The following is a 17,596-nucleotide window of genomic DNA, read 5'->3' on the forward strand; positions in this document are numbered from 1 at the left end:
TTATAAAATAAAAGTAGCCTAAGTTACTCCTGACTACATACATTATACATCCATTTACATTTAGTAAAAAGCGGTTATTTTAATATTACAAACAGACACTCCAATTTTATTTATTTGTATAGAGTATAGATTATACTTATCTTGTAGTTTTTGAGCATATAGGACAGGGTTTTGTTATTTTTTAATCATAACATCTGCTTAAAATTTCTATGACGTATGTATGTGGTCGCATAAAAGTATTTTCGCTGTTCGAAACCGCGATATTTCTGAAATGGTGGGAAAATTCCTTGGTAAACAATTCTCGTTAAGAATTTAATATTCTGCAACTTATGTGTATAACCCAATTTTAAGGTTAACCCTACTATTTCTGAGAAAAATCATATGATGATATTTTTTTTCTTTAATTTAAATTTTTTAGGCGTAAGATTCACGAATCATTTTTCTAACAAGGTATTTAAGAAAAGTTAATAAGGGCCCGCCAATTTGAACACTTGCAGCCTTGGAATACAATGATAAACATTATGTACTCATATACAGAATAACATTCGTAGATAAAAGGGTCCTGCTGATGCCCTTTGAGTAGATCACTTTGTAAACACGTGGGCGGTCTTTGGACTAGCTTCTATTATATGTATCTATTATAGCAGCAGTAGTAACTGCGGGGAAACACAAGTGATAATAAACGACTTTCTTGCCCGATTCGTGTACGAGAATGTTTTGATTTTCTTTATATATGTTTCAAGTGATGTCCCATGGTTTTATCTGTGTTAGCAGAGGTACTTGACCGTAGGTACTTTACCTAGTACTAAGTTATTTCGTAACTATCTATTTAATAGCATTAGTTAACTTCAAAACATTACTATCAAATAAAAACTTAAAACCAAATTCCTCATTCATAAGTTTTACCCTCTAAAGGATGTTTGTAGCTAGGTAACTCCAAAAATGTAGAGTAATATAGTATAACATACATTTGTAATATATAATCCTTCAACTTGTTGTTTATAGCTTTCAATGGTTAGCGCCATTCCTAAATTTCAGTTTTAATTGATATTTCCTAGTTCCTACATCTGCGTAAAATTATAACTTCGTAGATCTAATTGATTGATCGATTGATTAATTTAATGGCTTTCAGTTATGCCAGTGGAGCATTGTTTATTGATTCCTACAATGTCGCGTAGAGCTAGTAGATCCCTATGGAAAAACTCACTTATAACCTCATAAAACATGGACAAATGCAGACCACATTCTCATAGATCTCACAGCCTCTCAAACTCTTTATCTATTTGTTTTCGAGATTTCGTGATCAAACAGTGAAAGAGTGAACATCACACTTTTCACTTTTGTTTATATAAATAACAACATTTCACTTTTGTTTATATAAATAACTAGCTGTGTCCGCGACTTCGTCCGCGTGGAATTTAAAAAAAAATTATTCAGTTCGCAGAGTTAGAAAATAAATAAATTTCTAAAATAAAAGTAGCCTAAGTTACTTCTTACTACATTAGCTATTTGCCAGTGAAAGTCTCAGAGACAAAAGTTTCAGAGATTAGCCGGAACAAACACAACATATACACATAACAGACTCAAAAAATTTAAAAAATGTTATTTGGGTAAATTTACCATGTATACATCCATATGCAAATGGATACCAAATAGTAAAAAGCGGTTATTTTAATATTACAAACAGACACTCCAATTTTATTTATTTGTATAGATAGTAACATAGCCATTTGAACTCCACGTTTTAAAAAATTTAAGACACGCTTCGAAAGTAAACAGATAATACCTACTTAATTAATAGGTAACCAAGTAAAACAGTTGTTAACTTAAATAACACAATTATGTATTATCATAATTTGATATATTTATAAAATAAATAAGTAGTATAGTATGTGCGTATATTAAATAATCATGTCAATATCTCTAACTTTAGTTTTTTTTTTTTTATATTGTTTCGGACTGGAAACTGTGGAACTGGAGTTACTAAAAACTAGTACCTACTAGTACATATAAGTACCCTTAAATTATACGTGATCAAAATCACGTACGTGTTCCTCATTTTTCAACGAGTGCTTAGGAATACAAATTAAAAAGCGATTACTGTCTGTCTCTATATCCTACCGCCGGCCGGGTTTTAATAAATTAAGACAAAATTAACCAACGTAAAATAAAACAAAAAAAAAAATAGATGCAAACTGGATTAGATATCTATTATAGTAAAAAAAAATTCCGAAGAACAGCCTGTAACGTCCTAATGCTAGTCAGAGAACGCATTCTCGATGTAAGACAGTAAGATAAGGTTTGAGCTTAATCCGGCAGGCAGCTGAGCAAAAAAAAAAACTGATTATAATGAAACAAATGAATTCGGGTTTTATCGCGGGTTATTGGGTTTTTTAGGTGCCCGACGTTTCGGATACTTTACAGCAACCATGGTCACGTCAGAACTGTCCGGGCTAGAACCGAAAAAATCTACTTAATAAACCGCGATAAAATCCGAAAAAAAGTTGTTGCATTATAATGAGTAAAATTTGCGTATTAGAAAACAATATTAAAAAAAAAAAAAAAAACTGAACTGAAAAACAACTGGACCGATTTAAAATTTCCTTTACCCAGAGAATGCTAAGTTACCATTGAGATTCACAGGCATCTATACTAATAAATAAAATTGGAGTGTCTGTTAGTAATATTGAAATAATCGCTTTTTAATAAATGCATATTATGGATGTATATTCGGTAGATATACCAAAATAACATTTTTTACAATTTTTGTCTGTCTGTCTGTTTGTTCCGTTTGTTCCAGCTAATCTCTGAAATGGCTGGACCGATTTTGACGGGACTTTCACTGGCAGATAGCTGATGTAATAAGGAGTATCTTAGACTATTATTATTTTTGACATTTATTTATTTTATAAGTCTGCGAACTGAACAATAACTTTTGGGAAGTCGCGGGCACAGCCACACAGTCTTTAGATTACGCACTTACATATGCTACGGGTGTTGCAGGTGAATAGTAAGTATGCACATCGCACGACACTGTAATAAAAAAAATCGGAGATGACGACAGAAAAAATCGTGTACCTAATCCAAACCAGCAAAGCCAAGAACGGATAGCTAGTATTAAAGCTCATACGTCGTTCATGCAACTTTTATAATCAACACTTACAAAACATTGACCCTTTTGGCTCCTCAATAAGTATTTATAAAAGGAGTGTACGACAGAAGCTGATGGAAATATTATAATTCTTTTTGTATCCTTTTTGTTTGCTAATCGAAATTATATAATAAATGGTGTGATGGGAATTATTTAATAATGGTGAAATAATATTATGGTTTATTTGTTTTGTTTTGTTTCTTTTATATTTTTAAAATACTTTTTTTTTATATATATATAGACTAGCGCTTGACTGCGATCTCACCTGATGGTAGGTGAAGATGCAGCCTAAGGTGGTGCGCGCTTGCCTAGAAGATGCCTATTCACTCTTGACTTAAAGATACCCAAGTTATAGTTAGTTGGAAAAACGTGTATGGATGTACTATTGATTGTTTCCCAATAATAATAAAAAAGACTACTAGTAGTCGCCCAATGGTCATAATTCGACTATAATTAATTTAAATTATAAGTTTGAACATTATTAAGATTCTGTTGTTAAGACTATACTCCTATAATAATAAATGTGATAATAAACAAGAATATATATGCGCGTGCGTGTATGTTTGTGTGTGTGTGCGTGTGTGTGTCAAATACATGGTAGTACACACGTAATGTTTTTTTATTGATTTTATGTAATCATCTTCCTGCTCTCCTTCTCTATATAAACTATAAGTGTGCTAAATTTCATACTCCTCCGTCCGTGAAATATTCGACAAAACGGGTAATAAGTTTATGCTTCACGTATTAATATATACAAATATAGATAATAGAAATAAAAGTCAGTATAAAAACAGTATTATAAAATATATTGAACAATGTCCCCTCCGCGTCCGCGTATCGGACGCGACATCTGTATCAACGACGGATACTGTACGCTGACGACTTAGCGCGTTGGATCTTCTTAAGTAATATCTGAAAACAATATTAAAGCAGTTTTCTAAGTATGCAAATAATTTCTTACTATATTAATAAAAAAAGAGGTGTGCTTTAGACCACACGACTGAAGTAAAACTTCTTTAGCTCCCTCTAACTTATATCTCCCTCTCAACATCCGTTCGTCTCTCCCAAACACACATTTCGTAACGCTTTCATCACTCATTCACCAGCTTACTCCCCAAGTCAGGAGTACGTAAAGAAGTTTTATTTCAAATATATTACTACTGACTACGGTAAAGATAAACTTGATTTTTTTTATATGTTGCCTTGCGTTCTTATTTATCTTAAAATCTTACACTTATATCTGTACACGACTTTGCCACCTAATTCGTCACAAACAGCCGGACCGTTTGGTTTAAATTTTGTATGTATATTTTAATGGGTTCCTGAGTGGTTTGAAAACACAATTGGGCTAGGTAGGTGGCGCTGTTGTCGGTATGTCAGCAATCAAATTTGGTAGCTGCTATTCTGGATAGGACAACGTCTACCAGGTCCACTAGTTAGGGACTATTCATTAGTTTTCTAAGGATGATTTTGGTAATTTTTTACCTTCTCTACCCTCATGTAAGCGTACGTAAGATTGTTCAAATTGATCCCTCCTATTCTTACGTAAGGTTCCGTTTCGTTTTTTAAATAATTAAATGTTTTTAGAAAAGGATCCATTTCTCTAAAATACCAGTTCAACGTAAATCAAGATTTTTGATCCCTGCAAATGAAATATGATCCCTGCCAAACCACTTAATCGCTTGATTTCTATTATAAAATATCAGAATTAGTTTGACCCCCCCCCCCCCCCCTTATCATGCCCACCCACTCTCTCCAAATAAGGATATGTAGAGATTCTGCCTTTGTATATTTTCCAATCATATTTGACTCGTGACGACCAAAATCCATGTTATTCCCTCAACAGCGCAGAGAACAATCTAACACCCCAATTTGACTTGAAACTGAATATACTCTCCGAATTTTTCAAAACTATAAATATTCCAGAGACCATCGAACAGCAAATAAACTCGCCGTTGATATTGCTCTTATTTTTCGACAGGAATCCCATTTAAAATTGTTACATTTATATAAGTTATCTTATTCTTACGGTTAGAATTTAACAACAAAAATTATTGTTCAGTTCGCATATTTATATAATAAATAAATTTCTAAAATAAAAGTAGTCTAAGATACTCCTTACTACATCAGCTATCTGCCAGTAAAAGTTCCGTCAAAATCGGTTCAGCCGTTACAGCGATTAGCAGGAACAAACAGACAGACAGACGAAAATTGGAAAAAATTTATTTTGGTATATGTACTGTCTATCCTACATCCATATGCACTTAGTAACAAGTGGTTATTTTAATATTACAACAGACACTCCAATTTTATTTATTTGTATAGATTGATTCAGCCTGAAACATCCCAATGTATGGCAAATACTTTTTACGCCATTTATGAGAAGGGTTGGAGCTTAATCCACTATGCTGCACCAATATGGATTGGCAAAATTTTCTACCACGTAACAATCGCTACCATGTGTTTATTACAACAACCGGGACCTTACATGCTCTCAGAGGTACAGTTCGGACTAGAAATAAGTATTCGATTTGAGGCTAGAATTTCAACGGTACTCTATGATCAGATCTGGCTCAAATTTAAATAGGACCATACTACAAGCATATAAATAGCTTACAAATTTAAAAATGAATCATCAAAATCGGTACAATGAGAAAAGCTACTTAACTACTACACATAAAAAACAGTCCAAGTGAGAACCTCCTATTCTATTTAAGAGGACTTCTTCAGTTTTTTAATGATCATTATTTCAGCCTATCGTAGTCCACTGCTGAACATAGGCCTCCACAAGTTCGCGCCAAAAATGGCGTGTATTTTGCCCATAGTCACCAAGCTGGCAGGCGGGTTGGTGATCGCAGTGCTGGCTTTGTCGCACCAAAGACGCTGCTGCCCGTCTTCGACCTGTGTATTTCAAAGCTAGCAGTTCGATAGTTATCCCGCCATCGGTCGGCTTTTGAAGTTCCAAGGTGGTAGTGGAACTGTGAACCCTTAGTCGCCTCTTACGAAATCCACGGGAAGAGAGGGGTGGCTATATTCTTTAATGCCGTAGCCACACAGCCAATTTTTGATGATATTTATGATAAATAATAAAAAATAAGAGATGCCCAATGAACAATCACCTTGAAGTGACATACCATATTGTCATGATCAATTTTCCTCTGCTGCATCTTTCTATGAACAGCGGCAGGCGGCACCATGCGAGGAGGCTGGTCTCGAGGCGGTATCGAAGATTTCTTTTTATTTCTTGCACTTAATATTTTATTTAAGAGTATGTGATTGTGTCGCTCAATTTCACGAAGCCTCTCGTTTGTAAACGACATGTTGATGCGTCTTGTTGGTGGTACGGATACTGATCTGAAATAAAAAAAATGTTTGTGTCAGCTCCGACGCACGACTGGAGTTTACTCCTTTAGATCGGCTGTCTAAATAGGTATAAAAAAGGCTTACTAGCCTAAGAAAAAGATTAATACCATATGAAATCGTAAATAAAGGAATCAAATAACGCCATCTATCGGAATCCTATTGAGTCAGATAGATAGCGTTATTAGAAAACGTCGTAACACAATCGCATCGTCGTATCGAAGCCCTATTTAGTTCGGATAGATGGCGTTAACAAAAACCTAACGAGGTCATTAGTTCAGTAGATTTTACACCTCATATTTTTTTCTCCTAGCACAATAAGAATAATTTGAAGATAAATTTTATTATGGTGTAACATTCTAAATAACTGAAAATTGAGATTAGAGTTTTAACTTAAAATGAGTAGATATATACAATACCTGGGTAAAGTCTTCATCTAAACAAAAAAAATATTACAGATTAATACATCTTCAAAGTATTTACGCTGTTACTGAATTTTTCTACTACTGAATGATACCAACTTGGTGGATATCCCTATTAAGTGTAACAATTATGATGAGGCATTTATTATTTAATAGAAATAAAATAATAACTGGTCGAGGTGATTTTATGGTAAAAGAAACAAATGTTTGATTATGGCGTTTTCACCACAATAGTAAATGGTGGTTGAAAACAGTTCTCAAAATATAAAATTTTATTTTTTATATTTTTTGGATAGTCTGAAATTACTAGAAAACCATAAGTCTACCATTGTGCTACACAATCTGTATCTATAGGAGTGTTTGTTTGCAGTAAAAGTACAAATAAACTTATTTATATATAAATTTCGTACATTATTTTGTAAATAATCTTACCCATAATCTGTGGATCTTCCCGAAACAGATGGAGGTTTACGACTAGACATTGAAGACTGACTTTTTGATAATTTTACTGAATCTTTATTGACCTGCATCACTGTTTTATTATTAACGACAGTTTGACTTTTATCTGTTGTCTCAATTTCACTAATATCTTTCTCTTCAAATTCATCTGAATAATGAATCTCATCATCATTATTATGTGACTCATTTTTATCATTATCTGACTCAGATTCCTCATACACACAAGTTTCTACGCATATGTTGGGTGGTCGTTTAACAGCGTCAACTATACAACCCATTCCGGACAGTTCTTTTGAGAGCTCATCTATCTCGTTATTATTCTCCTCCTGATAAAATTGTTTACATTTCATTTTGTTAGAATCCCCGGATGAGAAGTCCCTGTCTTTATAACGATTTATTGTTTCTACGTTGCTCTCGCCTAGTGACATTGTGTAAGCGTGCCGCTAAATCTAATATACCAGACAGCAGCTAAAATATAGAATTAAAACTGTGCATTATTTTGTAAATATCTTTGTGTTCATATTAAATAAAAGAATTTAAGTACTATAATCTAAACTTTCTTAGTATTTTTATGTAATATTAAAAGCATTATCAAGTGACAACATTTACAAAAATATTCGTTTTTACTCACTAATCTTTCGTCGAAAGTTTTGTATGAAATTATTTTATTTTCTAATACTCGTCAATAATTACTACTGCGCAAAGTAGTATTAAATTAAAATTATCAAAGCGTAAATACGAAACTACCAACAAAAACTACAAACAGTCAAAATATAAGAATATTTTTTTATATTATGTCATTATTTTTGTTTTTAGAATCTTACAATTTATAAATTCACTTCACTCAAAATTGTCAGGCTTTTATTTAAAACACTTAAAATCCTCTTCATAAAAATGTAATCGGATAGTTATATTATTGAACAAATATAAAATTAATGATAAAAAAATCAATATCAAACATAACAACAACCAAACAAATATCGCGCCATTTGGTCATTGACCGCTGTCATTCTCATTCAGTAATTTCTGTTTCAGACCATACTATTTTATTTTATATTAAAAAAGTATACCCATTACAAATATTTAATTTTAAATATTATATTATATTAGTTCAATACTTTGTATTTACTAAAATATTAAAATGTTACTGTTGTTGTAAGTTGAAATATCGAATAACATTTTGTGTGTCAAAGTCAATTTTCCCTAAAAAGGGGGAATATTTATCATTAACAACATTCAAGTTGTACAATTATTATAATCAGATTTCTGAAGTTCCATAATGTACGCTACTTTACACGCATAATAGAATGAATGAGTAAATTAATTATTTACTAAAATTTTGTGAGAATAGTAATTTGGACATAACGAAAAGTATTGTACTATTCTTTATTTTGATAAATAATTTTTAATACAATACTAAATTTATTCAAAACTTTTATATTTATTTATTATTTACGTTCTTTGTAAACGATGGTTCGCCCAGCTGGTTCTTTTGTCATTATTGACAAATTTGACAATTAATTCATGAAGTCATTCACGAGCGAGGCATTCATAACGTAGAACTGAGAGACAATATCTTTGAATGGGTAGAAAAAATTTACAGAGTGAAATAATGATTTCTCGTTAAAATTCACGTTAATAATTTATTAAACGTTAAAACTTCAATATGGTTACTATAATAAAGAATCAGTTACTGAAACATCTATCGAGGTATGCTTTTCGTCTTATATTTATATATAACAATGATAAAACAAGTACTAATTTAATAAAATAACAATGTATCCAAATTGTTTGTTTAGAAACATACATATTTAAATCCTACGTCTCAATCTTTATTTACTCTCAATCAATGCGCATTTGTAAAATTTCTGTATATTTTCGTTTTAAAATTAGTTTGTTTTTGAAAAATCTTATAAGAATAAAAAATTTATTTATCATAGTTTAGAGTCAGGCTCCGCATAGTCATGACGGTAAAAACGATTAAGTTTTGACATAAATTTACGAACTAATGTAATGTAATAAAAATACAATTTTATTTATAGGTACACAAAAAATTTATCACCAGAGCAGATCTCCCTCTCGGCTCTCCGAGGGTCCGGTGAGCTGCAAGACCTGACCCTAGACGAGGATCTCTTAACTGATCTCCTGGAACTGCCTGGCTGGGTTCGGTTGACCTCGGCAAAATGCAACCGAGCCTCATTCAGGATACAATGGACCAAACTTAAAACAGTTCCTATTGTCTTGGTAAGGATTGCATGGTCTATTTTTATAATGTAACTCGGCAAACCGGCAATTTTTGACCTACTAAACTTGCACAAATAATTTCATAGAAATCGGTCAAACCATTTTGAGGAGTTTGGTAACGACTGAATCATAATTTTTATATATTAGCGAATATGTTTTTTTTTTGTCTGGTCCTCTACCCAAAGTCTGGATCTCTTTTACCTATAAGACTGCCTTTGTACATCCTCCTCTAATTGTACTACTTTTGTTTTTGTAGCTTTTATTGGTGTACAACAAAAAGTTTTATTATTGTATCTACTAATGATCACACTGTATTATCTGATAAATATTCTTAGCAAAAAATGAGTGTGAGGGAAATACTATATCATATTCTTATCTCCAATGTTCTTAAGAATATTCCTGGCTACCTACCTCAAATAACAATGAATGTTGCAAAGCGCATAATTCGAGAATGGCTCGACCAATTCAACTAATTTATATGTGTATTTTAAGTGTGTTCCTAAAGGCCCACGGAAGGTTTTAATACTAAAAAAAAAAACAAAAAATTACTATTAACTTTTGATAGAACAAAGTTCGTACGGGCAGCTAGTCAAAAATATTTTCATGGCAACAATTGTATAAATAAATCTTTGAATATAGGGTACCATTTAAGTTGTTATCTATGACATAGTTAAAAATATATTCTTTCAAGAAAGAGGTCTTGAACAATTAACAGTAATTTAGACCGTGCACTGTTGACTCCGTCATATTTTCAACAAGATGATTCACGAAAGTTGTAACTATAGAACATAAATAACACTTATCACTTCCTAAGTGATGATAAGTTTCACTTTCATTATTTACATACAGAAGATTCTCTTAATAATAAATTTACAATAGCAGCCAAGTGTTACTTACCATACTCAATTTAAAGTCCATATCAGTATAATATTTTACAATATGTATTTTTTAACATGAAGTTTATAAGCTTTTCATATTATTTTTATTTTTCATACACGTTATAATTTTTTTTTTTTTTTTTTTGTTATAACATATTGTCATACCAACCATAATTATGTATATTATGGTTTTAAAAATATTGAAAACTTATTGTGTGTGTAATTTGTGTGTATCACGGAATGGTTCCCAGACTTATCCTCCCAAATGTTTTATTTTTATTTATTTATTTAACACTTTATTGTACACCAAACAAATAAAATAAGCAAGCAACATTAGCAATAATTTGTAGAAAAAAAAAATATATATATTTTAGTACTATTCCTTCCCAATATTTTAGTACTATTAATTTTCATGCATGGCGCGGTATTTAAAATTACATATTATAGCAAGCTAAAATAAATGGACAGACAAATAGTAGACTCTTGAGAGTACTTTAATTATTTATTAAGTAAGTTGTTGGCTTTTTTATTGAGAAAATTGTATTTATAATTTACGTACATATAAGTTTGTCTCAAATAAATGGACAGACATATAGTAATATAGTTATGGAGCAATAGAATAAATTGACCCACTATGGATATGAAAACATGCCATTTAACAATTCAAAACATATGAAAAGACAATAGGTGATTATAAATCATTACAAGGCAACATTGACTGCTGACTGCAACAGCATGCACATTACATTGCTTACTTGTAACAATAAATTAGTTTAAATGTTAAAAAAGAAGGAAAAACTATTTTTTAATATGCAACATAGGTATGTAAATTAAGACCTTATCAATATTAGTGATAAGGTTACCTTTGCACTTTTTTTAAATTATAATTTGTTATTTACCTTATTTTATTTATTATTTTTCCTTATATAAATTGAGGGAATTCGCCTATTTTTAAAAATTGAAATATTAACTTATTATTTCTTTTTGCTTAACTAGTTTTTTATCGATCAATGTTCGTAACGATTGTGAAGGTTGAAACACATTTTGTACGTATGATAATTAGGTACCTAATAAACAAGGATATTAGCAGAATATAGCAAATATAAAAAAAAAAAAAAACAATTCTAAATATAGTAAGTGACTAGAGAGGTGGTTGCTACAGAGGATATCTTGTAACCCACAAAGGTTGGCTTTCTTCGTTTAAATAAGACATATTTCGTAACTTAAAACCAAAATTACAACATACTCAACAATACATGTACTTGTACTGAACTTTCGCTTCAGTCTATTGAAATCCACAGCGTGACATAGGCCTCCCCAAGTTCGCGCCAGACTGGGTTGCCGTAATCCTTATCCAATCTCCACCAGCGATCCTACATACTGAACTTTATTAGCTTATAAACTGTAGGTTAAGTTGATTTTCCATATAGCGGCTTAATACACCACGCTGCTTCACTGTAGGTTCACGGATACCCTACCGTGAGTATTGATCGCTATCAGGTGTCGTATGATAACAATCGGGGCTATAATAACAAATAACTCTCTCAAGCGGGTATCAAATGGTCGACGTTAAAGCGAGTAGGTATTCGTAATTCTACCCCGGAACTGTTGACATAAACTTGCAATAATTTGCAATTTGCGGCTTCTAGGAAAATACATTTTTTTTTGTTTCGCAGGGGAGGGGTAGATATAATGTCGAAGTTGAAACTTTTAGACAAATATAGTATTTAAATTCTAGTAGACCTAGTAGTATTAGCACTGATTTGTTTTGGATCTTTGATCAAACGGGCATCATAACGATGTAAATAAAACACACTACTTATACAAGCAAAAAATTATGCACATTACTTAATACATACGGGTACTTTACAAAAACATTTCCGTGCTCGCATAATTTGGCATTTTTCACGGTCACGTATTGATCACGTATGTCGCTTCGTTTTTCAATCTACCTACAAGAAATTAAGGAGGATATGTATGTTTTTAGTACACCTTTCTACTAACTGAGCATTCAGCATAGGCCTTCTTCAGATTTCTAATAGAAACCATCGTATGGCTCTAAAACTCAGTGTCTCGAATTAACGTTAATTAAGATCGGTTTTTTTAGAGGCACTTACTTATTCTGAAAAAAAAAAGCTTTTGGAATAATTAGGAGTGCAATAAAAATAACAAATGTTTTATTATACAACACGTTGTATACTGTGGAATTTAGAACAGTTTAAAAAATAAACAAAATTATTACTGAAATTATATTTCATTAAAATTATAAAATGTTTGTCCATATACATTCGCAAATACGACGGAGGGTCATTGCATAGCGCGACGAGATGTGACAATAGGAATATGTTTTTTATATCTTCAAAATAAAAGAAAAACAAATTATTTATCTGTATGCTATTTTAATCACAAAATCATTTATGACGGGATGGTCTAGCTTTTGTGTTGTAATATTAGTTAGTGTTCAGTGAAAGTGTTACTGACAAAGTGGGAGGGAGTGGTCCATTTTATGGATCAAATAACACAAGATCATTGCATAGTAAAATAAAATCGCTTCCCGCCATCTGTATGCTTAGATCTTTAAAACTACGTAACGGATTTGAATGCGGTTTTCTTTAGTAAATAAAGTGATTCCAGAGGAAGGTTGATTAAGTGCCATGTAGCCGGTAATCGTGCCAACAACTATTCTGATGTCCAGGCGGTTAAGACTGAGCAGAGGGCACGATAGGTGCGGTGATACTTCCGTGAGTATCATTTTGGACTGTCTACAGCCGGTTTGGTTTGCCCAAAGGGCATTGCACGTGTGCGTTGCCTTACCCACGAGCGCAGTTGTCCAAATGGTAGCGGCATGCATTAGGATGGTAGGGCCGGCAACCTTTGTTTTGGACCCCTGTCTTGTAAGCTCGTTGGCGGCATCGTTTCCGTGTGATCCACCATGTTCTTTTATCCACTGGAGGATTACCTCATTATGTGAGGCCAATACTTCCAGGGTTTGGTGACATTCGTATATAAGACTAGAGTTAGTCGAATTGCTCCCTAATGCTTTGAGTACAGCCATGCTGTCCGATAGAATACGGATTTTGCAATCCCTAATGCGTTTTGACAGGACGGCGGTGGCTGCGTGGGTTATAGCAACACACTCACATTGGAAGATGGAGCTGTGTTGGCCCAGCGTTAGTGATAAATTGATATTAAGGTCTTGTGAGTACACTCCGGCACCGGTGCCAGGCCCCATTTTGGAGTCATGAATTGTAAAATGTATAAACGCCTGTTTCTTTTGGTCGCGCCTAACTTGAGAATGGCTTTACTGGTGTAATTCATCTTGTTTTTCATGTTTTTAACTGATTTCGAAAAATGAGTAGGTTTCTCAATTTGACCGTATAGGTATATTTTTTATGTGTTCGCGGCTAACTTCGTCGTTTATGAACCGATTTTGATAATTCTTTTTAACCGACTTCCAAAAAAGGAGGAGGTTCTCAATTCGACTGTATTTTTTATGTATGTTACTTCAGAACTTTTGAGTGGGTGGAGCGATTTCGACAAATTTTCTTTTAATCGACAGGTGGTGTGTTCCATTTGGTCCCATTTAAATTTATTTGAGATCTAACAATAACTTTTCGAGTTATATCTAATAATGCGTTTTAACTTGACGCTTTTTTCGTCGATCTACGTTGTATTATAACATAATACAACGCATAACTTTCTGCTGGATGTACCGATTTTGATAATTATTTTTTTGTTGGAAAATAGATATACCTATTTTGGTACCATGATAAGGAAACCAGGATCTGATGATGGGATCCCAGAGAAATCGAGGGAAACTCTCGAAAATCCGCAATAACTTTTTACTGGGTGTTTCGATTTTGATAATTTTTAATTTAATCGAAAGCTGATGTTTATCATATTGTGGTCACATATAAATTTAATCGAGATCTGATAACTACTTTTTTTTTTTTTTTTTTATGACACTAGGTCGGCAAACAAGCGTACGGCTCACCTGATGGTAAGCGATCACCGTAGCTTATAGACACCTGCAACACCAGAAGCATCGCAAGCGCGTTGCCGACCCATTCCCCAATCCCCCCCAGGAGCTCTGGTCACCTTACTCACCAACAGGAACACAATACTGCTTGAAAACAGTATTATTTTGCTGTGATCTTCTGTAAGGTCGAGGTACTACCCCAGTCGGGCTGCTCCATATTTTGAGCAAGAAATTCCTGCTGTGCCCTACCTCAGTTAAAGTTTTTGAGTAATCTTTGATAACGCGTAGTTACTTGACTATTTTTTCGTCGATCTACGTTACTCGTCGATGTAATTGAAGTCGGTTTTTTTCGTTTGCGAACAAACACAATTATTACGTCTACTTACGTTGTATTGTCGATGTAATTGAAGTCACCTTTTTTTCGTTTGCTAGCAAACATAATTATCTTATACCTTGAAGAAGATTTTAAATCAATAAAAAATTAAGGAAATCGTAAAATCAGATTTAACGATTATTAAAACTTCATATATTTAGCTAGATCATCAATCCATCCATCGGCCATCGAATGAGCTAGATTATCATAATTACAGTCTAGATAATTTTAGTGTTTGCAAAATACTGCTGGATTACAGTACGATGTAATACGTTCTTATCTTAATATTTCATTTAACCGCATTTGTATTGCGGTATATGTAAACTATATTCTGATTAGATAAAGAGGTTGCTTATTCAAACGATCAAAATTTATATTAATTTTTATATTGATATCATTTGATATCAGATGAGTAATGGCAACTAAATAGTTTAAACACATGACTATTTACTTTCACGTTTTCCTTTTAAATATAGAATTCAAACTTTTTTAAATATGAAATATTTATTTATTTATTTTGTTCAAACACAAACTACTTAAATTATATTTTTTTTTTCGTTAAAGTTAGGAAGAAACTTTACTCTTGAGTTAAAGCAGGCTATAAAAAGTCTAATATAAATAGGCTAAAAAGACGTATATGAAACTTTGAATAGTTACGGGTCTCTGTAAAGAACTCACTATAGACGGCGCCACGGTTCGCTTAAACCGAAAGTAAAAATCATCATATCAAAAATTTCGCTCTGGCGGGTACATCGTTCCATAGCTTAATTGGCTAGAGCGCCGACACGGTCAGTCGGAGACGCGGGTTCGAATCCCGCTGGAGCGGTCAATTTTTGATATGATATTCAAAAATGTTTAGAATTCCTAATGTGTGGGTAACACAAAAATAAAATCGTACATATTAAAAAGACGTAGATAAAATCGTAAAGATTGTTTAATACAACAAACACTTTCAGTTGTACTTCTATGTACTAGTTGTGTTGTTAATCAAATCGGATCGGATCGTCGGATCTGATCGGTTGATTGCTTCTTCCCGAGGGTTATTGTAAATAAACGCATAACATTCGAAGATCTGTACTTGTAGAGAAAGATCCCAGGCCCTTCTAATTTTATGATGGACTAAATATATACAATACAGTAGTATTAGTGAGTACAGTGAACGTATACATACCCGCTAGCTGAGTCGGACTCCCAATTCTCAGATATCAGCTGCTAAAAGTACGTGTTGGGGACTCGGAAACACATACAATAGACAAACACGAACACGCAGCAAACACCTGCAAACACAAATATTTCTTGAGCAAGGATTGCATTAGCAAATACCAGCCTGAAAGTCAGAGCTGGGACTATGTCGTCATTTGATCAGTTAATTAGACTTTACTGCATAATAGAATTAATGACATTTTTCATTGAGGTTGGTCAGAGCAGGAATTATGCTGCTCAAAATCTAAAGCCAGTATGGGAACCTTTTTTTATTATATCATGGGGTTACTCTTGACCCCCGTCTAGCTCTAGAGAAGAGACGAGGTCGAAGATGGTGGGAGCTCGCCCAGAAGAAGCCTGTTCATTCGCGCTTTAAACATGTTCGGGTTGTATGAATTCGGAACTACAGACGCTGGCAGGGATTTCCACTCCTTGGCCGTGCGCATTAAAAAAGATGATTTGAAGCGCTTTGTACGTATGAAGGATATATCGATCAGGTAGGCACGAAAGCCTGCGGTGTACGTCTGTTAGTCCGATGCAAGAAAGGAGATGGGGGACCTTACAGATTTTATAGAAGATAAATAACATCTCAAGTATTGGTGAGTTCCTGCGGTAATTAAGGTGACCAGAGTCCCTGGGAGTCAGAGGTAGGATTGGCAACTCGCTTGCGATACGTCCGGTCACTGGTGTTGCAGGCTTCAATAGGTTTCGGTATGCGCTTGACATCAGGTGGCACGTACGCTTGTTTGCCACCCTAGTCGTATTAAAAATAAATATTATTTAGTCATTATTTCTTTACTTCTAATTTACTATAAGTATGTGACATGTAATGTGACACAAAAGACGGGATTAACGCTAATTAGTGTTAAGTACCTGCCAACCTTAGCTACTGGTACGTACCTACTGCACATGACATTTCTAAGGTGAAAAAAGGTTAAGTATAAAGCGTAACAGAATTATGTCGTATGGCTTACTTCAAGCGGTCAATTTGAATACGCGTTCTAATTTAATATTATTTAATTGGTTATGGGGCGTGGCGCGGCTATAAGAAAATGTGTGTGTGCGTGCTATTCACACACGGCAGAAATAAAACGTTTGAAAAGTCATAGGAAGGTAGCGTTGCGATTGATTTGTGTGAAAAAGGTCATAAGCGCTATCAAAAATGCATCGCTTACTCTCAATATTATTCTCTCCTATACATTTATGTGTTTCTTTCTTCGTGACGCATCTTTCGTTTCATCGAGTTTCAAATCACAACGATTATAAAAAAGTTCCACTTCAACAACATCTTAAAAATATTTAAAATATTCTATATTTTATACGCTGCCAAATACATGTATTTGATATACGTATGTTTATTGATTTACTAATTTGTGTATATAGGTGAATAGATCGTGCTTGCGTGCCTAGCATATGAAATTAGAGAGAGGCGTGGTAATAATTAACTTTTGAACGAATATCGAAGAACAAATTGCAGTTACATTGTTATTGTACTTGTACCCGTGGCTGTGTCCTCGTTGAACTTTA

General features: G+C 33.3%; 2 protein-coding genes across 2 annotated transcripts in view; one reads left to right on the forward strand and one right to left on the reverse strand.

The window, feature by feature from the left end:
* Positions 1 to 3,938: 3,938 nt before the first annotated feature.
* Positions 3,939 to 7,854, reverse strand: LOC123662902 (cilia- and flagella-associated protein 97-like). The gene is made up of 3 exons (XM_045597678.1): positions 7,366 to 7,854; positions 6,286 to 6,505; positions 3,939 to 4,063 (listed from the first exon to the last, which is right to left on the reverse strand). Exons 1-3 carry the CDS (start codon positions 7,818 to 7,820, stop codon positions 4,007 to 4,009), a joined length of 732 nt encoding a protein of 243 aa, XP_045453634.1. The 5' UTR covers positions 7,821 to 7,854; the 3' UTR covers positions 3,939 to 4,006.
* Positions 7,855 to 9,058: 1,204 nt separating this feature from the next.
* LOC123662753 (UHRF1-binding protein 1-like) overlaps positions 9,059 to 17,596 on the forward strand; it is a 34,645-nt gene continuing 26,107 nt past the window's right edge. Inside the window, exons 1-2 of the mRNA XM_045597552.1 lie at positions 9,059 to 9,102; positions 9,435 to 9,636. Of these exons, the coding sequence (XP_045453508.1) occupies positions 9,059 to 9,102; positions 9,435 to 9,636 (246 nt within the window). The remainder of the gene's footprint in view (positions 9,103 to 9,434; positions 9,637 to 17,596) is intronic.

The sequence above is a fragment of the Melitaea cinxia genome, chromosome 19 (assembly GCF_905220565.1).
Source record: "Melitaea cinxia chromosome 19, ilMelCinx1.1, whole genome shotgun sequence".
NCBI classification, from domain to species: domain Eukaryota; kingdom Metazoa; phylum Arthropoda; class Insecta; order Lepidoptera; family Nymphalidae; genus Melitaea; species Melitaea cinxia.

Bases quoted from the DNA above. Each gene is read 5' to 3' on its own strand.
- LOC123662902 (XM_045597678.1), bottom strand. From the start codon at position 7,820: ATGTCACTAGGCGAGAGCAACGTAGAAACAATAAATCGTTATAAAGAC. The intron at 6,506-7,365 runs GTAAGATTATTT...TTTTTATTTCAG, and splicing joins GGAAGATCCACAGATTATGG to ATCAGTATCCGTACCACCAA. The intron at 4,064-6,285 runs GTATGTCACTTC...TATTGTTTTCAG, and splicing joins AAATTGATCATGACAATATG to ATATTACTTAAGAAGATCCA.